Consider the following 23,162-nt stretch of genomic DNA (forward strand, 5'->3'; position numbering starts at 1 on the left):
AACATATGAACATGGACAAAACCAAAAATCAAATATCTACCGATTTTAGATTCGAGAAATATCAAAACAAAATACGGACAAAATAAAACTCAAAATCTACTAACCGGATCGACACGAAATATGTACGGACTGTTTTGACGGATCTTGAACTCAACGACGAACTCACCTTCCTTGACGAACTCAAAACGACACTCGACGACCTCGACTAAAACTCGACCAAACGAAATGGTGGCAGCAGCATAGCTGAAACAAAATAAGCTGCTCGTGGGCAGCAACAACGCAGCAAAACAAGGTGTGCTTGGACGTAGCGAAGCAGCTGAAATAGATGGAGCAGTAGGGGAGGTCGATGGACAGTGGCGAATAAAATCAGCTGCTCGACGTTGAGGTGATACAATGGAAGCCATGGCTGCCTGTGTTGATGAGGCAGAAGTTGGACGAGGAAGCAGTGGTCGACGAGCAGCGGCGACAGAGTTGGAAGAAGCAGTCGCGACAGCAGCCATGGCGGACTCCTGTTTTTGGAGGAGGAAATGACGCAGTGACAGTAAGTGAGGAAGAAGAAGCAGTAGGGTCAGTAGCAGCTGGAAGGAGGAAGATGGCGATGAAGAAAGCTGGAGCAACGACGCAGCAGCTATGGAAAAGTAATGGAGCGGCATCGCGAAGGTCGTTTGGTTGAAGGAGGAAGACGACGCAACAGTGTGTGTGTGTGCCATGAGTGTGTGTGTGTGTCGTGAGTGAGTGTGTGTGGCGTGAGGGGAAGGAATGAAGCCATTGATGGAGCTTGGTGAAGCTTGAGGAAGAAGATGGAAAAAGGAGGGGGGTGGCGGATTGGTTTCTTAGTTTTTAGGGTTTTTGTTTTTTTTTGTTATTTTTTGTTTTGTTTTGTGTTTTGAAAAAATGAAGAAGGGTGTTGGGTATTTGGACTGGGTCGACCCAGTTCAAAATGGACTGGGTCGTTTGGGAAGATTGGGTATTTTTGGGCTTGTAGCTTGAATTTGAAGAAAAGGCCCAATTTCGATTTTTTGTATTTTTGTTTTCTTTTTTCTTCTTTTATTTATCTAAAACTAAATTATAAAATACTTGAATTATTATTAAGAACTAAATTAAGTTATAAAATCGCAAATTAACTCTCAATAACAATTAACGCACAATTAAGTAATAATTAAGCATAAAATTGTATATTTTGGACATTAATTGCTAAAAATGCAAACGATGCCTATTTTTGTGATTTTTATTTTTTGTAAAACAAACTTAATTACTAACAATTGTAGGATTAAATCCTACATGCAAAATGCGACATATTTTTTGTATTTTTATTAATTTAACAAATAAACATGCACAGACAAATACAAATAATTATTCAAAATATCACAAAATTGCACACCAAGAAAAATGAATTTATTTTTGAATTTTTTTTTGGGAGTAATTCTCATACAGGGCAAAAATCACGTGCTTACATGGAGCTTCAGGACACATGTGTTTTGATTCAAATTCTTTCCTTAGTTTGACACCTCTTCTAATTCCTTTACACATTAGCTTGCCTAATTCCTTTCAATTACATGTCACACATATTGGAAGTGTTTGCATTCAGCCTGATATGACACTTAACAAAGTTATTTATGTTCCCTCTTTCAGATATAATTTATTGTTTGTTCATAAGTTATGTGTTCAGTTCAGTTGTTCTTTGAATCTCACTTCTAGTGCATGTCTGATGCAGGTCCCTTTAATGAGGAAAGGACAAGTTTTTGGTGAAGTGAGAGATGGTTTGTACCTGCTCCAGCCAGCTAGTATAAAGTCTAGTTTTCTACCTAATCAAAGTGTGGTTTCAATTCCAAAAGGAAGCAATTCCACCCTAGTTTCTAGTCATGTTTCTCTTTCAAAAGCTATGTGTGCTAATGCTATTTCAGATGTAAAGGATTGGCATGTAAGGCTTGGGCATTTACCCTTTCAAGTAATGAAGAAATTCAGTTTCATTCATTTTCCCTCAGATTTTGATTATGTGTGCAATGTCTGTCCTCAAGCTAGACAAACTAGGATTCCTTTTTCTATCAGTCAAATCAAAACATGTGGTGTTTTTGATTTTTTCATATTGACACTTGAGGTCCTTTCAAGAACACAACATATAATGGATTCAAGTATTTTTTTAACCATTGTGGATGCTTATAGTAGGGGAACTTGGACTTTCTTGTTAAGTTCAAAGAGCAATGCATTTTCAGTATTAAAATCTTTTCTAATCATGGTGGAAAGACAGTTCAACAAGAAAGTGAAAAGGATAAGATAAGATAATGCACTAGAATTGGGCACAGGTACACAAGAATCCAGTTTTTTACTTGAACAAGGAATCCTGCATGAGACTTCTTGTGTTGCTACACCCCAACAAAATGGGGTGGTTGAAAGGAAACACAGACATCTTCTTGAGGTTGCAAGAGCTTTGATGTTCCAGTCTAATGTTCATCTACGATACTGGGGTGAGTGCATTTTAACCTCTATTTATTTGATCAATAGGTTTCCCTCTAGAGTTTTAAAAGGAAAAACACCTTATGAGGTTTTGTTTGGTAAGCCACCTACTTATAAGCACCTGAGATCTTTTGGGTGTTTGTGTTATGTGTCCACTTTGAGTCACAATAGATGGAAGTTTGCTCCCAGGGCAACCAGTTGTGTTTTCTTGGGTTATGCTGCTCATCAAAAAGGCTATAAGGTGTTGGACCTATCAAACAAAAGAGTGTTCGTCTCTAGAGATGTTAAATTTCATGAAACTCATTCTCCTTTTCTTACTTCTACTATGCCTTCTGTTCTGCCCTATTTTCCTTCTACCCCTTTCATACCTGATACTCAAGTCCCTGCAACACCTATCATAACCCCAGACTTATCTCCTTCAAGTCCTTCTTTCACCCTAGACAGTTATCCTTCATCAAGCATTCCCACTCCCACAACACCAATTGTCCAACCAGCTGAACACAATTCAGTTTTTTCACCTCACATAAATCTTCAAACTCCTTCACACAACTCTTCATCAACCTCCACCTCTCCCTCTACTTCCTCACCTACACCTGCTGTTTTAATTCCTGCTCCACCTCCAACAATTAGAAAATCTGACAGGGTCAGTAAACAACCAGTCTGCTTACAGGACTATGTCTGCAATTCCGTCATTCTTTCAAACCTCACTTCTACCTGTTTCACTCATCCTGCCCAGCCTAATGTTTTCTCTTTTGGGGCATTATCCATCACTAATCAAAAACTCTACCATTCCTTGTCCACCATCTCTGAACCTAACAGTTTTGCTCAAGCTTCTAGTCACCCAGGGTGGAAACAGGCCATGGAAGCAGAGATTGTTGCACTTGAATTGAACCACACTTGGGATGTGGTAGATTTTCCACATGGGAAAAGAGCTTTACCTTGTAAATGGGTATAAAAGGTAAAACATAATTCTGATGGGACTATAGAGAGGTTAAAGGCAAGACTTTTGGTTAGTGGAGACATACAAAGAGAAGGGATAGATTATTCTGAGACTTTCTCTCCTGTGGTTAAAATGACCACTATTTGATGTCTATTGACAGTAGCCGTCAAGAAGGGATGGAAGGTCTCACAACTTGATGTCAATAATGCATTTCTACACGGAGAATTACATGAGGAGGTATATATGAAATTTCTTGCAGGTGTTTTCCCTTCTAAACCTGGTCAAGTTTGTCTTCTAAGAAAATCACTCTATGGTTTGAAGCAAACATCTCGCCAATGGTATGCTAGACTTGCAGGGGCTCTAAGTTATGAGGGTTATTCTAGTTCATTGAATGATTACTCTTTATTCTACAAACAAACAGGTGCCCTATCATCTATTATTGTTGTCTATGTAGATGATATACTATTAACAGGCGATGATGTCACAGAAATCACACAGATTAGTGACTTCCTGAGCACAGAGTTCAGAATCCAACATCTAGGGGACATTCATTATTTTCTGGGCATGGAAATTCTAAGGGAAAAATAAGGTTTTATCATTAGCCAAAGACAATTTACCTTGGATTTGTTGAAAGAGTTTGATTGTACAGGGGCAGCTGTGTCTTCTCCACTTGATCCTTATGCAAAGCTTCATGCTGACCTTGGGGCTCCTATGAACAATCCAACCATCTTTTTCCACCTTGTTGGTAAGCTGAATTACCTCACAAACACTAGGCCGGACCTCTCCTTTGCTGTCTTATGCCTTAGTCAATATATGCAGCAGCCTACTTTCCCACATTTCTCAGCAACTCTACGGGTCTTGAGGTATCTACGTTCAGATCCTTCTCAAGGGATTTTTCTATCCGCAAATCCCTCTTTTGATTTGCTAGCCTTTTGCGATGCCGACTGGGCATCCTGCAGAGATTCTCGTAGATCTGTGAGTGAGTTCTTTGTCACACTTGGTGGAGCTCCAATTTCTTGGAAATCCAAAAAGCAGGTGTCTGTGTCTCTTTCCTCCGCAGAAGCAGAATACCATTCCATGCGCAGAGTCACAGCTGAGATAACTTGGTTAGTTCGTCTCCTTGCCGATCTCTCTACACCGGCGACTCTCCCAGTACCCATTCACTCTGATAGTCAAGCGGCTATCCATATCGCCAAAAATCCCGTTTTCCATGAGCGGACAAAGCACGTGGAGTTAGATTGTCACTTCGTCCGTCAACAATTCCTTTCTGGGATCATCACTTTATCTTTTGTTCCATCGGCACAGCAGCTCGCCGATATATTTACCAAACCCTTATCTGGGGCTTCTCACCGGGCTATAATGAACAAGTTGGGGGTACTCTCTCTACCCTCCAACTTGAGAGGGGATGTTGACATAGAAAACCCCCATATGACTGAGGATCGTTTTCACTCTCTGAAGAAGAAAGATATTCTATCTGATGAAGAAGTAAAGATCAAAGGGAATGAGAGACAAAGAGCAGAGTGTTTTCGGAGTCAACAAACACACGTGGCTCAATCTCAGCCTTAGAAGTAAAATAATGGCCCTATTCTCTCAGCCGTTAGATATGAGGAAAGGCAGCTGTATATTAGATTTATTCTAGAAAGATCCAAGTATGTGCTTGGCACATGTGTGCACATAGTAGGGAATAAATCTATTATACAGTAATAGTACAATTGCCAAGCATGTGCTTGTCGCATGTGTGCACATAGTAGGGAATAATTTGTTATACAATTACAGTACAGTGAATAGGAATAGTACAAGTATAAATAGGATTTTATTTTACACTTTTCTTTTGTAGCAATTACTTGTATATATTCAACCTTGAGTGATGAAGACAGTCAGTGGAAAATTCTCACATTTCACAGTCTTTTTCTTTCATCCTACAATGTTAGTATTATTGTAATCTTTATGAAGTATTATATTGGTTAGTAAATTGTAACAAGATTGTTTCTTCATTAGCATAAATGATTTTGGTAGACATAAAATTTTCTTTTCAAATGAATTTATAGAATTCAAAGTAAATTTTGCAGGGAAAAGAAATTGGACAAGGAAATGGAGGACCTTTGGATTGTATTTTGTGGTTGCTCGGACGATAATGTAAAGCTTTGCCGTGCTGATTTTGGGTCAATGACAGATCCTTCATCCTGTATCAATCATATATCGATCATTTGTTTTGATGTTATACTTGTGCTCATCTTCCTATTTACTCTGTTTTATAAGGCATCCCTAAGAGCAACCAAAAATCCTGCTCGCTTTCATGGGTTTTCGCGTTTGCAGTTGATTTCTGCTATTTTTAACGGCTTCCTAGGATTGATATATTTGTCTTTTGGCATTTGGATTTTAGAAGACCAGGAGATGACATTACCTCTGCACTGGTGGTTACTAATCTTGTTTCACGGAATGACATGGTTATTAGTAAGTTTTACTACAAGCCTTGGAGGAAAACATTTTTCAAAAACCCCTCTGAGGCTTTTGTCAGTTCTTTCTTTTATCTTTGCTGGGATTTCTAGCGTTTTATCTTTTTTTGCTGATAAAAGGGCATCAGTGAAGATTGATTTGGATGTATTGTCTTCACTAGGAGCATGTTTATTGTTGTTATGCACCTATAAAGGGCTAAAGCAGGAAGATGTCATTCGAAATGATCTTTATGCTCCCTTAAATAATGCTGTCAATAAAAGTAATTCTGTTAGCTCCGTCACTCCATTTGCTAAGGCTGGAATCTTTAGTAAAATGTCATTTTGGTGGCTGAATCCGCTGATGAAGAAGGGGAAGGAGAAAACTCTCGAGGATGAGGACATACCTGGATTACGTGAGGTAGATTGTGCAGAATCATGTTACTTATTGTTTGAGGAGCTATTGAACAAACAGAAACAAGTTGATCCCTCATCCCAGCCATCAGTTTTGAAGACGATTGTCTTATGTCACCGGAAAGATATTATTGTCTCAGGATTCTTTGCACTGCTGAAAATAACTACTCTTTCAGCAGGTCCTTTGCTTCTCAATGCCTTCATTAAGGTTGCTGAAGGAAATGCAAGTTTCAAAAATGAGGGACTTTTCTTGGCCATTCTGCTCTTTACTTCAAAGATCTTGGAGTCATTGTCACAAAGACAGTGGTACTTCAGGAGCAGACTAATTGGTCTAAAAGTGAGATCTTTACTTACAGCGGCCATATATAGGAAGCAAATTAGATTATCTAATTCAGCCAAGCTGATACACTCCAGTGGTGAGATTATGAACTATGTTACTGTGGATGCTTATCGGATTGGAGAGTTTCCTTTTTGGATGCATCAGACCTGGACAACAAGTGTCCAGCTCTTCTTTGCACTTATAATTCTCTTTTCCACCGTTGGGCTTGCAACTGTTGCATCCTTGGTAGTGATTATACTAACTGTGCTGTGCAATACTCCCCTTGCAAAGTTACAGCACAAGCTCCAGTCCAATTTGATGGTTGCACAAGACGATAGGCTAAAATCTATTTCAGAGGCTCTTGTTAGTATGAAGGTTCTAAGATTATATGCATGGGAAGCCCATTTCAAAAATGTTATCCAGAATTTGAGGCAAGTAGAAGAAAAGTGGTTATCAGCAGTTCAGTTGCGTAGATCATACAATAACTTCCTTTTTTGGTCATCTCCTGTTTTGGTCTCTGCTGCTACTTTTGGGACTTGTTATTTCCTTGGCATTCAGCTAAGCGCAAGCAACGTTTTTACATTTGTAGCGACTTTGCGCCTTGTTCAGGATCCTGTTAGAACAATTCCGGATGTTATTGGTATGGTAATTCAAGCAAAGGTTGCCTCTGAGAGGATTATCAGGTTCCTTGAGGCATCTGAGCTGGAAATGGCAAATTTGAGACAAAAACACATCAGAAGCAGCGATCATTCTGTACTCATCAAATCAGCTAATCTCTCATGGGAAGAGAATACATCGCGACCAACACTCAGAAATATTAATTTGGAGGTTAAACCGGGTGAGAAGGTTTCTATATGTGGAGAAGTTGGGTCAGGAAAGTCAAATCTTCTGGCAACAATTCTGGGAGAGGTTCCGAGTATACACGGAACAGTAAGTTGTAGTGGCTGGTTCCTTCTTTCCTAGTTGGTTAGGTAATAAGAAGCAGGATTAAAGTTTTCATTTTCAGGCATAATGATCATTTGGTTTATTTCACTCAAAGTTTGAGAAAAATTTAGTGTCTATGGCTGATCCTTAAAACTTTCTATTATCTGCAGGTTCAAGTATATGGAACAACTGCATACGTCTCTCAATCAGCATGGATTCAGACAGGGACAATACGAGAGAATATTTTGTTTGGTTCTCCATTGGATAGCCTGAGGTACCAGCAAACTTTGGACAAGTGTTCACTGTTAAAAGATCTTGAGTTACTACCTTATGGTGATCTCACGGAAATAGGAGAAAGAGGAGTCAATCTTAGCGGTGGACAAAAGCAGAGAATTCAACTTGCTCGTGCACTGTATCATGATGCTGATATATATCTATTGGATGACCCGTTCAGTGCTGTAGATGCACATATCGCTACAAGCCTATTCAATGTGAGCATCGCTTTCTTCAATGATGCGATTCTTATCATTTCTTGCCATTTGCAAGCTCAATTCATCCTTTGCAGGAATACATCATGGAAGCTCTCTCTGGGAAGACTGTCTTACTTGTGACGCATCAAGTTGATTTTCTTCCTGCATTCGATGTGGTTCTGGTTAGCTTTTCTACATGAAGTTCTCTCTCTAATTTGTCTCTTGTCATTGTCTGATATATATTCTGCTTCTGGTGTGTCTCTCCTCTAGTAAAATTAATCTTTTGAAATTGATGTGTATAATGATCATTCTTGTATCTGTTGAATTTGGCAAATCCCACATCGGTGGTTTAGCCATTTGGTAGGGAATATTTCCCTATAAAAGGAGGCCTAACGTTTAGGATTTAAATACACCTCTCATTTGCCTTCTTATCTTCTTAAGGCATTTGTATCTTCTCTCTTTAGAATTATTTCACTTGTATTTTTGGAGTGGAATAAAATATTGGTTGTGTCCGAGGAAGTAGGAAAAATTAGCCGAACCTCGTAAATTCTGGTATTCTTTTTATTGTTGCTTTATTGTCTTATTTATTATTTGGTGGTTGTCATAATTTTTGGTATAGTAGTTGTGACACATTCACATTATATACATTTGGCTTCCGCAACAATTGGTATCAGAGCCAGGTTCTGTCTAAGTATGCTCTGTGGTTGCAGCATAGTCTGATCTTCCACATCAGAAAAGATTTATCTTGGTAACTGAGTCAAGGTTCTGTCTGAGTATGCTCTGTGGTTGCAGCTTAGTCTGATCTTCCACACCAGAAAGGAAATAATCTTGATTTGTGTCGTCAGCTATTAAATAATATTTGTGTCAAAGATGGGAGACAATAAACAAGAAGAATCTACATCAAGTGTCAACAATACGTCATCATTGGCATCTTCGCTTATGACAAGAATTGTGTCAAATGCGAAATTTGCGGTAGAAATTTTTGACGGGTCCGGACATTTTGGGATGTGGCAAGGCGAGGTTCTAGATGTCCTTTTTCAACAAGGGCTAGATCTGGCCATTGAAGAAAAGAAACCAGATGTTATTGGAGAAGAAGATTGGAGAATTATCAACCGTGTTGCTTGCGGTACCATTCGATCCTACCTTGCTAGAGAGCAGAAATATCCATACACAAAGGAAACTTCTGCAAGTAAATTATGGAAAGCACTGGAGGATAAATTTTTGAAGAAAAATAGTCAAAATAAATTGTACATGAAGAAGAGACTGTTTCACTTCACCTATGTTCCTGGTACCACGATGAATGAACATATCACCAGTTTCAATAAGTTGGTCACAGATTTGCAAAATATGGATACAACTTATGATGATGGTGACTTGGCCTTGATGTTGTTGGCGTCACTTCCTGATGAGTACGAGCACCTTGAAACTACTCTACTCCATGGAAATGACGAAGTTTCTCTTAGAGAAGTTTGTTCGGCTTTGTACAGCTATGAACAAAGAAAGCGAGAAAAACAGAAGGGCGGAGAAGGAGAAGCACTATTTGTGAGGGGTCGTCCTCAAAATCAAACGAGGACAAAGAAGGGAAGATCCAAGTCAAGATCCAGACCCAGCAAAGATGAATGTGCCTTTTGTCGAGAAAAAGGGCACTGGAAGAAAGACTGTCCGAAGTTGAAGAATAAGGCCAAACATAACAATGGAAAGGCCATTATGGATTCAAATGTAGCTGATTGTGATGATTCAGACTTCTCATTAGTTACAACAGAGTCATCAACATCATCAGACATATGGTTGATGGACTCGGCTTGTAGCTATCATATGTGTCCCAACAGGGACTGGTTCGTGGAATTTCAAGAAGGAGAATATGGAGTCATCCACACAGCGGATAACAGCCCTCTTACCTCATATGGCATTGGTTCAATACGATTAAGGAACCATGATGGAATGATCAGAACATTAACAGATGTTCGATATGTACCGGATTTGAAGAAGAATCTCATCTCTGTGGGAGCCCTAGAATCAAAAGGGTTCAAAATCATTGCAGAAAATGGAGTGATGAGAGTATGCTCCGGTGCACTAGTAGTAATGAAGGCCAATCGGAAGAACAATAACATGTACTGTTATCGCGGTAGTACAGTTATTGAGACAACGACATTAACATCCAGTAACGAAAAAGAGGCAGAAGCGACCAGGCTATGACACATGTGCTTGGGACATGCTGGAGGTAAATCCTTGAAAACTTTATCAGATCAAGGATTGTTAAAAGGAGTAAAGGCTTGCAACTTGGAGTTTTGCGAGCATTGTGTCAAAGGAAAACAGACAAGGGTTAAATTTGGTACAACAATCCATAATACTAAAGGTATTTTGGATTATGTACACTCTGATATTTGGGGTCCTTCCAAAACACCTTCATTGGGTGGGAAACACTATTTTGTAACCTTTGTTGATGATTTTTCCCGAAGAGTGTGGATGGATACAATAAAGAGCAAAAATGAAGTGTTGGAAATTTTTCTCAAATGGAAAATGATGGTGGAGAATCAAACAGGCAGGAGGATCAAGTGTATTCGCACAGACAATGGAGGTGAATACAAAAATGATCATTTTAATAAGGTCTGTGAAAATGATGGCATCGTCCGACACTTCACTGTCAGACATACACCACAACAGAATGGAGTGGCAGAACGTATGAACCGGACCTTGCTGGAGAAGGCTCGGTGTATGTTGTCCAATTCTGGCTTGGGCAAAGAATTTTGGGCTGAGGCAGTTACATATGCATACCACCTCATTAATCGTCTATCATCTGCTGCTATTGATGGCAATACACCATTTGAAAAATGGTATGGAAAGCCTGCTGTAGATTATGACTCTTTGCACGTATTTGGTTCAACTGCATATTATCATGTGAACAAGTCAAAATTGGATCCAAGGGCAGAGAAGGCTATTTTTATGGGGATTACTTTTGGAGTCAAAGGATATCGCTTATGGTGTCCTATGACAAAGAAAGTAATATTCAGCAGAGTTGTTACTTTTGATGAATCTGCTATGATAAATAAGGTAACAGAAGATACCAAACAAAATGAGGGTGTTTCTAAGCAGGTGGAGTTTGAGGGAAAATTTATTTTTCCTGCACAAGAAGCAGAGGAGGAAACATATGAAGATTATCCTCTAGAAGAAGAGCCAGTAGAGTGGGAGATTCCAACTCAGGAACCTCAACAACAACTTGAATCAATAGCAACCAGCAGACCAAAAAGGACAATAACAAAACCTGTTCGTCTTATAGAGACGGTTGCTTGTGCTACCTCAATTGTAGCTGATGATGTTCCTACCACTTATAAAGACGCAGTCCAAAGTTCAGAAGAAGATAAGTAGAGAATTGCCATGAATGATGAAATACAGTCCCTTCATCATAATCATAAATGGAGATTGGCCAATCTCGCGAAGGGAAAGAAAGCAATTGGGTGCAAATGGGTATTTGCAAAGAAAGAAGGATTTCCTAACCAAGAAGATGTTCGCTACAAAGCAAGATTAGTGGTCAAAGGATATGCTCAAAAGGAAGGAATTGATTACAATGAAGTGTTTTCTCGAGTTGTAAAACATTCCTCCATTAGAATTATGTTGGCTTTGGTAGCATAGTTGGATTTGGAACTAGTTCAAATGGATGTAAAAACCGCGTTTTTACATGGAAACTTGGAGGAGGAAATCTACATGACTCAGCCAGAAGGATTCAAAGTTGCTGGAAAAGAAAATATGGTATGCAAACTTGAAAAATTATTGTACGGATTGAAACAATCTTCTAGACAATGGTACAAGCGATTTGACAAGTTTATGTTGCGGCAAGGGTACAAGAGAAGCAAATACGATCATTGTGTGTATTTGCGCAAGCTTGAAGATGGTTCCTTTGTATATCTTCCCCTATATGTTGATGATATGTTGATAGCTTCCAAGAATTCGGAAGAAATTGATAAGTTGAAGATTCAACTGAAGAAGGAGTTCGAGATAAAGGATTTGGGTGAGGCAAAGAAAATTCCTGGCATGGAGATAATAAGAGATAAACGTTCAAAGAAACTCTGTTTATCTCAGAAAGAATATTTGAAGAGAGTACTACAGCGCTTTGGCATAGATGAGAAGACTAAGCCAGTTAGTACTCCACTTGCTCCCCATTTTAAGCTAAGTACTACTATGTCGCCAAAAGATGAAGCTGAACGAGAGTATATGTCAAAGGTACCATACGCAAATGTTGTTGGTAGCTTGATGTATGCAATGGTCTGTACGAGACCTGACATTTCACAAGCTGTTGGAGTTATTAGCAGATATATGCATAATCCAGGAAAGGAGCATTGGCAAGCTGTGAAGTGGATTCTACGGTATATTCATAATACTGTAGATGTTGGGTTAGTTTTTGAGCAGGAAGACAATCAGTCTGTAGTTGGATATTGTGACTCAGATTTTGCGGGTGATCTGGACAAACGAAGATCAACTACTGGTTATGTGTTTACTTTTGCAAAGGCACCAGTTAGTTGGAAGTCTACTTTACAGTCAACAGTTGCTTTGTCTACAACAGAGGCAGAGTACATGGCTATTACAGAGGCTGTGAAGGAGGCAATTTGGCTTCAGGGGTTGCTAAAAGAGCTTGGTATTGGACAAAAAAGTATCACAATTTTTTGTGATAGTCAAAGTGTTATTCAATTAGCAAAGAACCAAGTTTATCATGCAAGGACGAAACACATTGATGTTCGATATCATTTCATACGAGAAATCATAGAAGAAGGTGGAGTCATGGTGAAGAAAATTCATACTACAGAGAATCCTGCTGATATGCTGACAAAAGTGGTGACTGCGGTCAAGTTTTAACATTGTTTGGATTTGATCAACATTGTTGAACACTGAAGATTGAAGATGAAGACACAACCAAAATTTGTTATTGAGAGAAAATTGAAGATGTGTAATTTTGCCAAGGTGGAGATTTGTTGAATTTGACAAATCCCACATTGGTGGTTTAGCCATTTGGTAGGGAATATTTCCCTATAAAAGGAGACCTAATGTTTAGGATTTAAATACATCTCTCATTTGCTTTCTTATCTTCTTAAGTCATTTGTATCTTCTCTCTTTAGTATTATTTCACTTGTATTTTTGGAGTGGAATAAAATATTGGTTGTGTCCGAGGAAGTAGGCAAAATTGGCCGAACCTCGTAAATTCTGGTGTTCCTTTTATTGTTGCTTTATTGTCTTATTTATTATTTGGTGGCTGTCATAATTTTTGGTATAGTAGTTGTGATACATTCACACAATATACATTTGGCTTCCGCAACAGTATCAAATATATATCTACTTTGATCTGCAGTTAATGTCAGATGGAGAAATTTTACACTCAGCTTCATATCATCAGTTATTGGCATTGGGCAAAGAATTTCAAGACTTGGTTAATGCGCACAAAGAGACTGCTGGTTCAGAAAGGGTAGCAGAGGTTTTTTCTTCACCAAGAAGTGAAACTTGTACAAGAGAAGTTCACAATAAAGATACTGCTAAACAACCCGAAACCTCAGGAGGTGATCGGTTGATCAAGCAAGAGGAGCGGGAAGTTGGAGACAGTGGATTTAAGCCTTATGTTCAGTATTTAAATCAGAATAAGGGATACTTGTTCTTTGCCGTGGCTGTTCTCTCGCAACTTGGATTTGTGATCGGCCAGATTTTACAGAACTCCTGGATCGCCGTAAATGTTGAAAATCCTGAAGTTAGCACATTGAGACTGATTTCAGTTTACTTGCTAATTGGAGTTGCATCCACACTGTTTTTGCTCTCTAGATCTCTATTGACAGTTGTTTTGGGTTTGCAATCATCGAAATCCTTGTTCTCTCGGCTACTAAATTCTCTTTTCCGCGCACCTATGTCATTTTATGACTCTACACCTTTGGGAAGGATACTGAGCAGGGTAAATATCTCAAACGATCATAAATGATAGTAATAAGTATGTTCAAGGACCTAACCAAACTTTTATTGCAGGTCTCATCAGATTTGAGTACTGTTGATCTTGACATCCCATTCAACTTGATTTTTGCTGTTGCAGCTACCACAAACTTTTATTCTAATCTTGGAGTACTAGCTGTTGTTACTTGGCAAGTTTTGTTTGTTTCCATCCCAATGGTTTATGTGGCTGTTCGCTTACAGGTCATACTTATATTTTCATTTATGCTCTCAGTATCCTTTAATCACACACTTTAAGGTTGTTAAGTGTTGGAACCGAAATAACAAGGCGTTATGCGCAAGGTAACAAGGTAAATTTTAGCGATGATAAATTAAACGAAATGAAAAATATACTAAACTAGGGATACTAAATTATTATGGTTTGGTCAACCGACCTACATATGATATATCACCTATATAAACAGAGAAAATAAAAATTTTGAGAGACTAGTCTCCCCAAAACAAAACTCTCTAAAAGGCTACATTGCGGAGATTGTGTTATTATTATGTGATAAGAAGCCTCAATTTATAAAAATGTAAAACTTCTCTTGCAAGAAAAGGATTAGTCACATATGGAAGAGGCCTATGATTTATCACTAATATAAAAAAAGAATAAATTTTTTGAGAGAATAATCTTCCCTAAACAAAACTCTCTAAAGGCTACATTGCGGAGATTGTGTTATTATTATGTGATAAGAAGCCTCAATTTATAAAAATGTAAAACTTCTCTTCCAAGAAAAGGATTAGTCAAATATGGAAGAAGCCTCTTCCATCGAGAATTCTGTTCCACCAAGTAAATCTTTTTCTTTTCCAACAACAAATATAATTTTAGTTATGATAGAATTCAGGGCAAATCCTAACAACTCTCCTATTTGGCCTGAATTTTCTTGACAAAATTTTATCATTCATCTTCACATAATCTTTATCACTACTACTTGCCATGATTGAAAATAAAAACGGATTAAATTGGGCTCTGTGCGTTAAAAGTGAGCACGTGCTAAAAATATTGGAGTCCATAAGTATGGGTTAAAAGTGATGTTTTTCTTTGAAAGATGCAGTAGCACGAATGCAGAAAATATGGATGAAAGTTTTATCAATATATGTAGTACGCCGAACTTTTTTTTTTTTGATAAAAAATTCCATTATCGTCAAATTGATCGTTGCTTGATTTGAACCTGCCTTGAACTTGTCTTCAACTTCGATACAACCATTAGGTTTGATACCACTTGTTGAGATCGAAATAACCTGGTACATGCGAAAGATAACAAAGATAACTTTCATGACGATAAATCAAGCATATCAAATGAGATTATCATGTTAAGAGGTTTGGTCAATTGACCTACATTTATAAGAGAGGAAATTAAAAAAAACAAATACTAATATAAAAGAAAATATTAAAATATAAATCTCTCCCTAAACGTAATTTTCTTAATGACTACATTATGGATATTGTTGTTGTTGTGAGAAGCAGAATTCTCATGTCCAAAATTTTTCTTCCAAGAAAATGAGAAGCCTCAATTTATCGAAATGCAAATCTTCTCTTCCACGAAAATGATTAGTCAATTATGGAAGAGACATTTTGCACCAAGAATTCTGTTCCACCAAGAAAAACTTTTTTTTTTTTTTCACCAAGAAAAGTAATTTTAATTATGGTAGAATTAAGATGTCAGTGCAAATCCAAACATTACGTCTTTCAGTGTCAGATTTGAATTTCACATCTCTTTGTCAATACCTTAATATCTTTTTCAATAACTATGGACACAAACTAAATAGTTTCCGCTAGGTCGTTGACCATACTGGGAGTACCCGAGACCTTATGTACATCTCTGTATGATACTTCAGTTTCTAATAGGTCAGAGATTCTCTGCCAAGGATTATGGGGAATTAGAAAATGGGATAAATAATGATATTTTGTTTTCTATTTTTCCACAGAGATACTACTTTGCATCATCCAAAGAGTTGATGCGGATCAACGGAACTACCAAATCATTTGTGGCCAACCATCTTGCAGAATCCATTGCTGGAGCTGTGACTATAAGGGCATTTAAAGAGGAAGACAGATTTTTTGTGAAAACTTTTGAACTAATTGATATGAATGCCAGTCCCTTCTTCCACAACTTCTCAGCAAATGAGTGGTTGATTCAACGGCTGGAAACTATAAGTGCAACTGTTCTTGCTTCCTCAGCACTTTGCATGGTTTTACTTCCTCCCGGGACTTTCAGCTCTGGTACTTCTGGCTCCTCGTTACCTTTGATCGTTATGTAAAACAGAATTTTCTAATGACTAGCGACCTGTTAATGCTACTGCAGGATTTATTGGGATGGCTTTGTCTTATGGTCTTTCCCTAAACTTGACCCTTGTTTCTTCCATTCAATATCAGTGCACTTTGGTGAACTATATCATTTCCGCGGAAAGACTTAACCAGTATATGCGCATACCAAGTGAAGCTCCTGAAATTTTAAAAGAGAACCGTCCCCCAGTTGATTGGCCTTCGAGGGGTAAAGTTGAAATTCAAGATTTGCAGGTAAAACTTAATCTAATCTAATTTCCATTCTTTTGGGATGTTGAACATACTACTGAGTATGCCTCAAAGCAGATAAGATATAGGGAGGAGTCCACACTTGTTCTTAGAGGTATCAGCTGTACATTTGAAGGAGGTGACAAAGTTGGTATTCTTGGCGGGACTGGCAGTGGCAAGAGTACACTAATCAGCGCACTATTTCGACTAGTGGAGCCTGCAGGTGGAAGGATTGTGGTTGATGGAGTAGACATTTGTAAAATTGGTCTTCATGATTTAAGGTCCCGTTTCGGGGTTATACCTCAGGATCCTACTTTGTTCAATGGAACAGTGAGATGCAATTTAGATCCCCTATGTCAGCACACTGACCAGGAAATTTGGGAGGTAATGTGCTTTTACTTACTATACATTAAGCCATTATTTTTAGCTTTCAGGTGATAAATAGCATAGCATTTTTCTGATGACTTATTGTCATTTTTATCTTCATTGGGAAAGGTTCTTGGGAAATGTCAGCTACATGAGGCAGTTAAGGAAAAAGAGAAGGGGCTTGATTCCTTGGGTAATCTTCTGAACATGTCTGATTCTTTTATACAAGTGGATTCTTACTGACCATGGACTCGTTTCAGTTGTGGAAGATGGGTTGAACTGGAGCATGGGGCAGCGACAACTGTTCTGTTTGGGGCGTGCTCTTTTGAGGAAAAGCAAGATTTTGGTTCTTGATGAAGCGACTGCATCAATTGACAATGCCACTGACATGATATTGCAGAAAACTATCAGGACAGAATTTGCTAACTGCACTGTAATTACAGTTGCCCATAGAATACCCACAGTAATGGATTGTACAATGGTTCTGGCCATTAGTGATGGTAAGACCAATCTGTTTACTTTTCAATACTTCCATGCTTAGAAGTTCAGTTATTATGTTAATCCCACAATGTTATCCTGAAGACTTACTTTTGGTTGCTTATACAGGAAAACTAGTGGAGTATGATGAACCTATGAAGCTGATGAAGAATGAAGGGTCGCTCTTTGGGCAGCTCGTCAAGGAGTATTGGTCTCATTATCACTCAGCGAAAGGACATTGAAGCCAACTGCATATCTGCAATACGTTTTGTGGCGCATCAAACTTCACATATGTTTCCTAATTGCAACCCAAATTAGCCCATTGAGTGAAGCACTAAACTCAATGTTTATCTAGTTTTGGCATGGGAATTGATGTAGAACAAGATTAGGAATCTGGACTAACAACTGAGTGGGACACTTTTTCTCTTTGACAATGGTGGTGCCCAGGTCAGCTCACGCGCACCTCGACTATTCGACAGTGAAAGAGCTCGGAATTTTCTCTAAATGTTAGTATATAGCTTGCTGTTGCCTTGTAGGAAGTTGGTAGGTAATGTGATCTAAACAACTGCAACTTACTAGCTTAGCTTACCAGTTTTATTCATTTTGTAACCTTTTAACTAGGCATGCTGGTAACCAAAGCCTTACAGGATCATGAATGTACCATCTTCCAGTTCTATGAATGAAATTCTTTCCACCTTTTCAAACATCACTATAGGTGTTTTGACAAGAAAATCTCCCTCTAATCCCTTCTTTCCACTGTTCTTTGACATACAAAAGGATTTATACAGAAGAAATAATAAGAGAGCAGAGGAATTGAGTGAAACTAAAGAATAAAGAGAAGCAATCAGTGAGTTCCTGCAAAGTGTGTATGATGCTGTTGAAACACATGATACAAAAGTGGTTTTGTCCCTCTCCTTTTTTTCCTTGGGATTTTTTGTGGGAGGGGTTAGGCCAGGAATGGGGGAGATGGGGAATGAACAATCAAAGAATATGCAATTGCTTAATCATAACAAAAAACTTTGAGATGAGTTCCATTTCACCTTGAGCTATCTAGGTGAGATAGTGGAGTGACTGCATGTAGCATAAGATGATGGATGAGTAGTGACGGAGAAGGAACTATACTGATTCAGCTCCCTCTTCATTGACTTGTATACATGATCTAAGCCTTCATCTATTAACTCCAAAACTGTCTGTGGCATTGGTGGCATATTAATGTCAACCGATCCTTCCAACATCTTCACCACTTCTCCCATGGAAGGCCTATTTGAAACCTCATCCTGAATACACCAGAAAGCAACCATCAATGCTCTCATTACCTCTTTTTCTTCTGCTGCTCCTTTAAGTCGCCTGTCTACAACTTTTACGGGTGTTCCACTAGTCATCTCCTGGAAAGAAGAAAGAGAAAAACAGTGAAGACTACATGTACCAGAAACAAGGCAACAATATGAGTCAAATTGAAGATTGTGTCAAGTGAAGTGCATACCTTGTAAGCCCATCCGGGATAAAAGAAGTCGTCTGCATCACAAGTCATATCGAGATTTCTCCGGCCACCAACAATCTCTAGAAGAAGCATACCATAGCTGTAAACATCAGCTTTTACAGTAATAGGGCGATTGCTGACCCATTCGGGAGCTAAATAACCTCTGGTTCCTCGGACCATAGTGACAACGTGGGAGTTCTCTCTCACCATTAACTTAGCTAGTCCAAAATCAGATACCTTAGGGCAGAAATTATCATCCAGAAGTATGTTCTCTGGCTTGATGTCACAGTGTATTATTCTGTCCCTACACTGCTCATGAAAATAGGCTATCCCTTGTGCAGTACCAACTGCTATGCGGAAACGTGATGACCAATCTAGTAGTCTATCTCTTGTACTAAGTGAATGAAATATCCACTTGTCCAAAGAACCATTTTTCATGAATTCATAAACTAGCAGCCTGCCAAAGAATGAAAATTTTTAGTGAAAGTTGAGCTAATCCTGACTACGATGCAACACCTATACATACTTCCCATGCTATACTTCACAAATTACAATGGAAGAAGTAACTTACCTTTGAGTTCCCTCAGAACAGTATCCACATAGACGGACCAAGTTCAAATGATGCATAGAGCCAATTGTTTTAACCTCTGTTATGAATTCCTTCTCCCCATGAGGTGAAACTTTATCAAGTTTCTTTACTGCAATTAATGTTCCATCTTTTAGGCAACCCTTGTATACACTGCCAAATCCACCTGTCAACACAGTACTGTTACTAATTATGTCCTTAAAGAAACCAGTGATCTGTGTTTGGGTTCACATAGTTTGAGTGCTTAGTAGCACAGAAGTAATAAAATGTTCATATCTTTACCTGTTCCAAGTAACTGGGAAAAATTGGTAGTCCAGCCTAGCAGGTCGCGGTAGCTGAAACTAACTGGAGCTCCTGACAAAATCAAAGAGCTCTCAAGTGCCCTCTTTATGGATCTTTTTCTATGGATATTAATATATAACAAACAACTGAGCAGGCCAATAAGAACTGCCATGCTCAAGACTATAGGAAGTATCAAAACCTTCTCGTGAGTACTTTCTGACTCGTGTGATGAATCCCCAGGTGTTCTGCTACTGCTTGCTCCAGACGCTGAGGCATTGGCCTCAACCTTCACAAATAAAGTTGAAACAGGATCCTCAAATCCACCAAATTCCATGCTCCTGAGTAACCAACAGTAAGCCTTCTCCTCACTAAGGCCGTAAACAGAAGCAACACAATCACAGTTTGATAAGCAAGCATCGCCACATTTGGACAATGTTCCTTTATCACTATAATTTCCTATGACAGATGATTCTGAGAAATAATAATTTGTTTTCTGAACAGTAGAAATCTTGAACTGAGACATCAAGTTTTCATGCCGAGGTCCACATTTCCCTGTCACTGAAGAATTTCCTGAACATGAGACATCATTTCCCACTTTAGAAGTCCCTGGCAAACATGTGCAAGAAGCATTCGTCTTGCTTCTGTCTAAATTACATATCCCATCGCCACAAATTCCAGAAATATCACATGGATTGGACACAGCTGCCCACTCTGGAACCCATTGCCTTGATCCATTCACATCATTATCCCATCGATACAAACGTATGTTTCCATTAACCTCGAGGGTTAATCGACGAAGAACAGATAGTGCATTGGAATTCCTTTGATTTACATCCGACAATAGGCCTCCGTAATCTCCATCATTTTTATATACATAAACTGCTCCATCTGAAGATGAGCCATAAACCATACCAAAGCTTCCTGCTTTATTCAACACTGCAATAACATCTCCGGTCACATTTGATATTTCAGGTCCTGACCAATAAGAAAAGTTGCTGTAAGATTCAGGCGACGAGGTGTATGACTTAGGCACATTATAGGTCAATGCAAGGCTTAGTGAAGTAGGTTGCTGCAACATTTTTAAAGTATAGTAACCGCCATGAGAAGATGATTTTGTTGATGTTAATTCTAGTGAAACTGTAAAGGGTTGACCAGGTAGGAGAGTATCAGATGGATATGCAAAGCTTTGCCATGCGACGCTTAGGTTGGTGCTGTAGAGAATGAAGTTGCCATTTTCAGACATGACAGCTAACTCGACGCCTGCTTCCGAGGTGTTTGATGCCCAAACTGTGGTGTCTCCATCCATCAACATGAGATTTCCTGTGGTGTCAAACTCCAAGGTTGCATCTTTGCTGACTGGTGAATTTCTATTTAGATGATTGAGACAAAATGGCCAAAAAGTTATATTACCTGCAAAAGCTTTATTAAAAACTAGAGGTGGAGGAGTATTTTCTGCTTTTTTCCTAGTCTTGAAACAGAATAACATTCCTAATCTACAACTCCATATTTATGTCCACTTGAGCCATTTCAAGAACTTGTTATTTACCACAAAATTTCAAATCTAACACCTAATGAAGAGAAAGAGAAGCTACAGTTTAAGTCATGCAAAATTTTCATCGTGCTAATAAGTAATGAATTTAAGTTGTATACGGTGTAAAAGTATGTTACACCATCAATATAGTTCAACCTACTATAGTAGGTTAGTTATCATTTTTATCATGCTACCAATTAATTTATCATAGTGATCTACCTTTTACACTGTTATTGCATAGAACATAAACTCCTAAGCACATTTGAACATTGGTTCACTTACATATTAGGAGACCAAACCATGGTTGTGTCTACTGGAAGTTGTGCAAACCAAATTGCCAATTGATATTGATCATTAGAGTCTGCTGTTGGTGTGAAGCCAAAAGCAAAGGTTCCATTGTCAGAAAACCATGCTTGCTTCTCTTTAGCTAACAATCTTGAACCCAAGCGAACCCGACCAGACACTATAGAACCAGAAAGCTCTATTAGAAAGAATAAGAGCAAAGCCAAAGCATAGGAGAGGAAACAGGGAGCCATAATTGGAAGTGGAATTCTATTTCAGAAAAATCAACTTTGACATTGTTATACTCCTTATTAAAGAGAAGGAACTGGTAGATAAAGAAAAGTTTTTAAGAGGAATTCAGAACAAGTGTACAATGGTGGTTGGTTGGTGAGCTACAATGTTGAAAAATGACCAAATTATTGGAATGGTCGGTTCTGGTATTTGGCGCCACGTGTTTATTCATTTCTTTGTTGGTTTCAAACTATAAAAGCACTGAATCATTCAACTTATAAAACTGGACGCACTTATTCTTGATTTCACACTTTATCATTAGCAACAAATGGGTTTGCTGCAAATACTCATTCATGAAAAACCAAGAATTCTAATGAAGATCCATCCTTTTTTCCCCCATTGTCATCAACAATGTAGGAATGCAAAGAGGACTATAGTTCCTTCTTCTCAAGCTAATATCTTTTAGCTCACTGTGTAAAGTTATGCTGCAAAAACAAAAAGAAAAAAAGTTGGAAGTTTTTCTTATGGTAATTAGCTTTGAAGTCTGCATTCAGAAGTGGTCATTTATTAATTATTTGGTGTTCTTTTGTATAGCATCAAAAGATTTCTTTTTTGGGAGTTGAAAGCCTTATTTCGTCTCTGAGACTCTTAAGAGCACATAAATTCGACATTGAAAGTAATGGCAGGCTAATTTAGCCTTTTCTAACGTAATATTTGTAAGGTTGGGTCTTCAGTTCACGCTTAGTTTCGTGTCATTTTAAATTTACCTCATTTCTTGTTACTTTTAACTCAATCAATCATCATAATGCCTGTTGACCTCAAACAATCTTTCCTTTCCCTAATTTAATCTTTTATTTGTGCTATTTTCTATCTATATCGAAAGTGATAGTTTCTAATCTCGTCTAATCTATATGATCATATATTCATCTTAATATTTATATCTCTAATACAACTTATTTTGGATATGTTTGGGCCATAAAGGCATAACATCTACTCCAATATACCATTGTTAATGTCGTGAAGGGAAGATTACCAAGTAATATAAGGAGATTATACTTCACTTCCTCAACTAATGTGAAATTTGATACTCCCTCACATAAGAGTGGACAACGAGAGCATGAATCACATAATAAGAGGCCCAACATTAAAAAAAACACATCAATAGGGACTGACGGGTCTTAGTTTTTGCCTGGGCTCATCATCTGATGTAGATCAATCATGCGAGAGAGAAGCGGAAAGTGGTAGCTTTCAAGAACCACTAGAAAGGAGGCTCTGATACCATAATTAAAAAAAGGATTTTTAACCATTATACTTATTAGTAAGAGTTATATACAAAAATAACATATCTTTTTAAATATTGCAAATATAGCAGATTCTATAATAACTATGCATTTTAAAAATAAAAAAATAAAATTCAATAACTAACCCAATTTCAGCATCAGTAACATACCCCATTAATTAATAGATCCATTAAATCTATATAGTTTTTACTATATTT

General features: G+C 38.1%; 2 protein-coding genes across 4 annotated transcripts; one reads left to right on the top strand and one right to left on the bottom strand.

The window, feature by feature from the left end:
* Positions 1–5,485: 5,485 nt before the first annotated feature.
* On the top strand, positions 5,486–17,957 carry LOC104245611 (ABC transporter C family member 10-like). The gene is made up of 11 exons (XM_009801230.2): positions 5,486–7,489; positions 7,654–7,974; positions 8,049–8,135; positions 13,292–13,879; positions 13,951–14,115; positions 15,844–16,138; positions 16,221–16,435; positions 16,508–16,813; positions 16,925–16,988; positions 17,056–17,295; positions 17,402–17,957. The coding sequence occupies exons 1-11, from the start codon at positions 5,486–5,488 to the stop codon at positions 17,512–17,514; spliced, it is 4,398 nt and encodes a 1,465-aa protein (XP_009799532.1). The 3' UTR covers positions 17,515–17,957.
* On the bottom strand, positions 15,036–21,706 carry LOC104245610 (G-type lectin S-receptor-like serine/threonine-protein kinase At5g24080). 3 transcript variants are annotated; one of them, XM_009801228.2, is made up of 6 exons: positions 21,434–21,706; positions 19,621–20,987; positions 19,324–19,504; positions 18,756–19,209; positions 18,313–18,657; positions 15,036–15,156 (listed from the first exon to the last, which is right to left on the bottom strand). In XM_009801228.2, the coding sequence occupies exons 1-5, from the start codon at positions 21,685–21,687 to the stop codon at positions 18,319–18,321; spliced, it is 2,595 nt and encodes an 864-aa protein (XP_009799530.1). In that variant the 5' UTR covers positions 21,688–21,706; the 3' UTR covers positions 15,036–15,156; positions 18,313–18,318. The 3 variants fall into 3 exon arrangements, with proteins under 3 accessions (XP_009799530.1, XP_009799529.1, XP_009799531.1); XM_009801227.2 differs by lacking the exon at positions 15,036–15,156 and having other exon boundaries at positions 18,029–18,657; XM_009801229.2 differs by lacking the exon at positions 15,036–15,156 and having other exon boundaries at positions 18,029–18,657; positions 19,621–21,030; positions 21,434–21,509.
* Positions 21,707–23,162: the final 1,456 nt, after the last annotated feature.

This window comes from Nicotiana sylvestris, chromosome 6, assembly GCF_000393655.2.
Source record: "Nicotiana sylvestris chromosome 6, ASM39365v2, whole genome shotgun sequence".
Taxonomy (NCBI): Eukaryota; Viridiplantae; Streptophyta; class Magnoliopsida; order Solanales; family Solanaceae; genus Nicotiana; species Nicotiana sylvestris.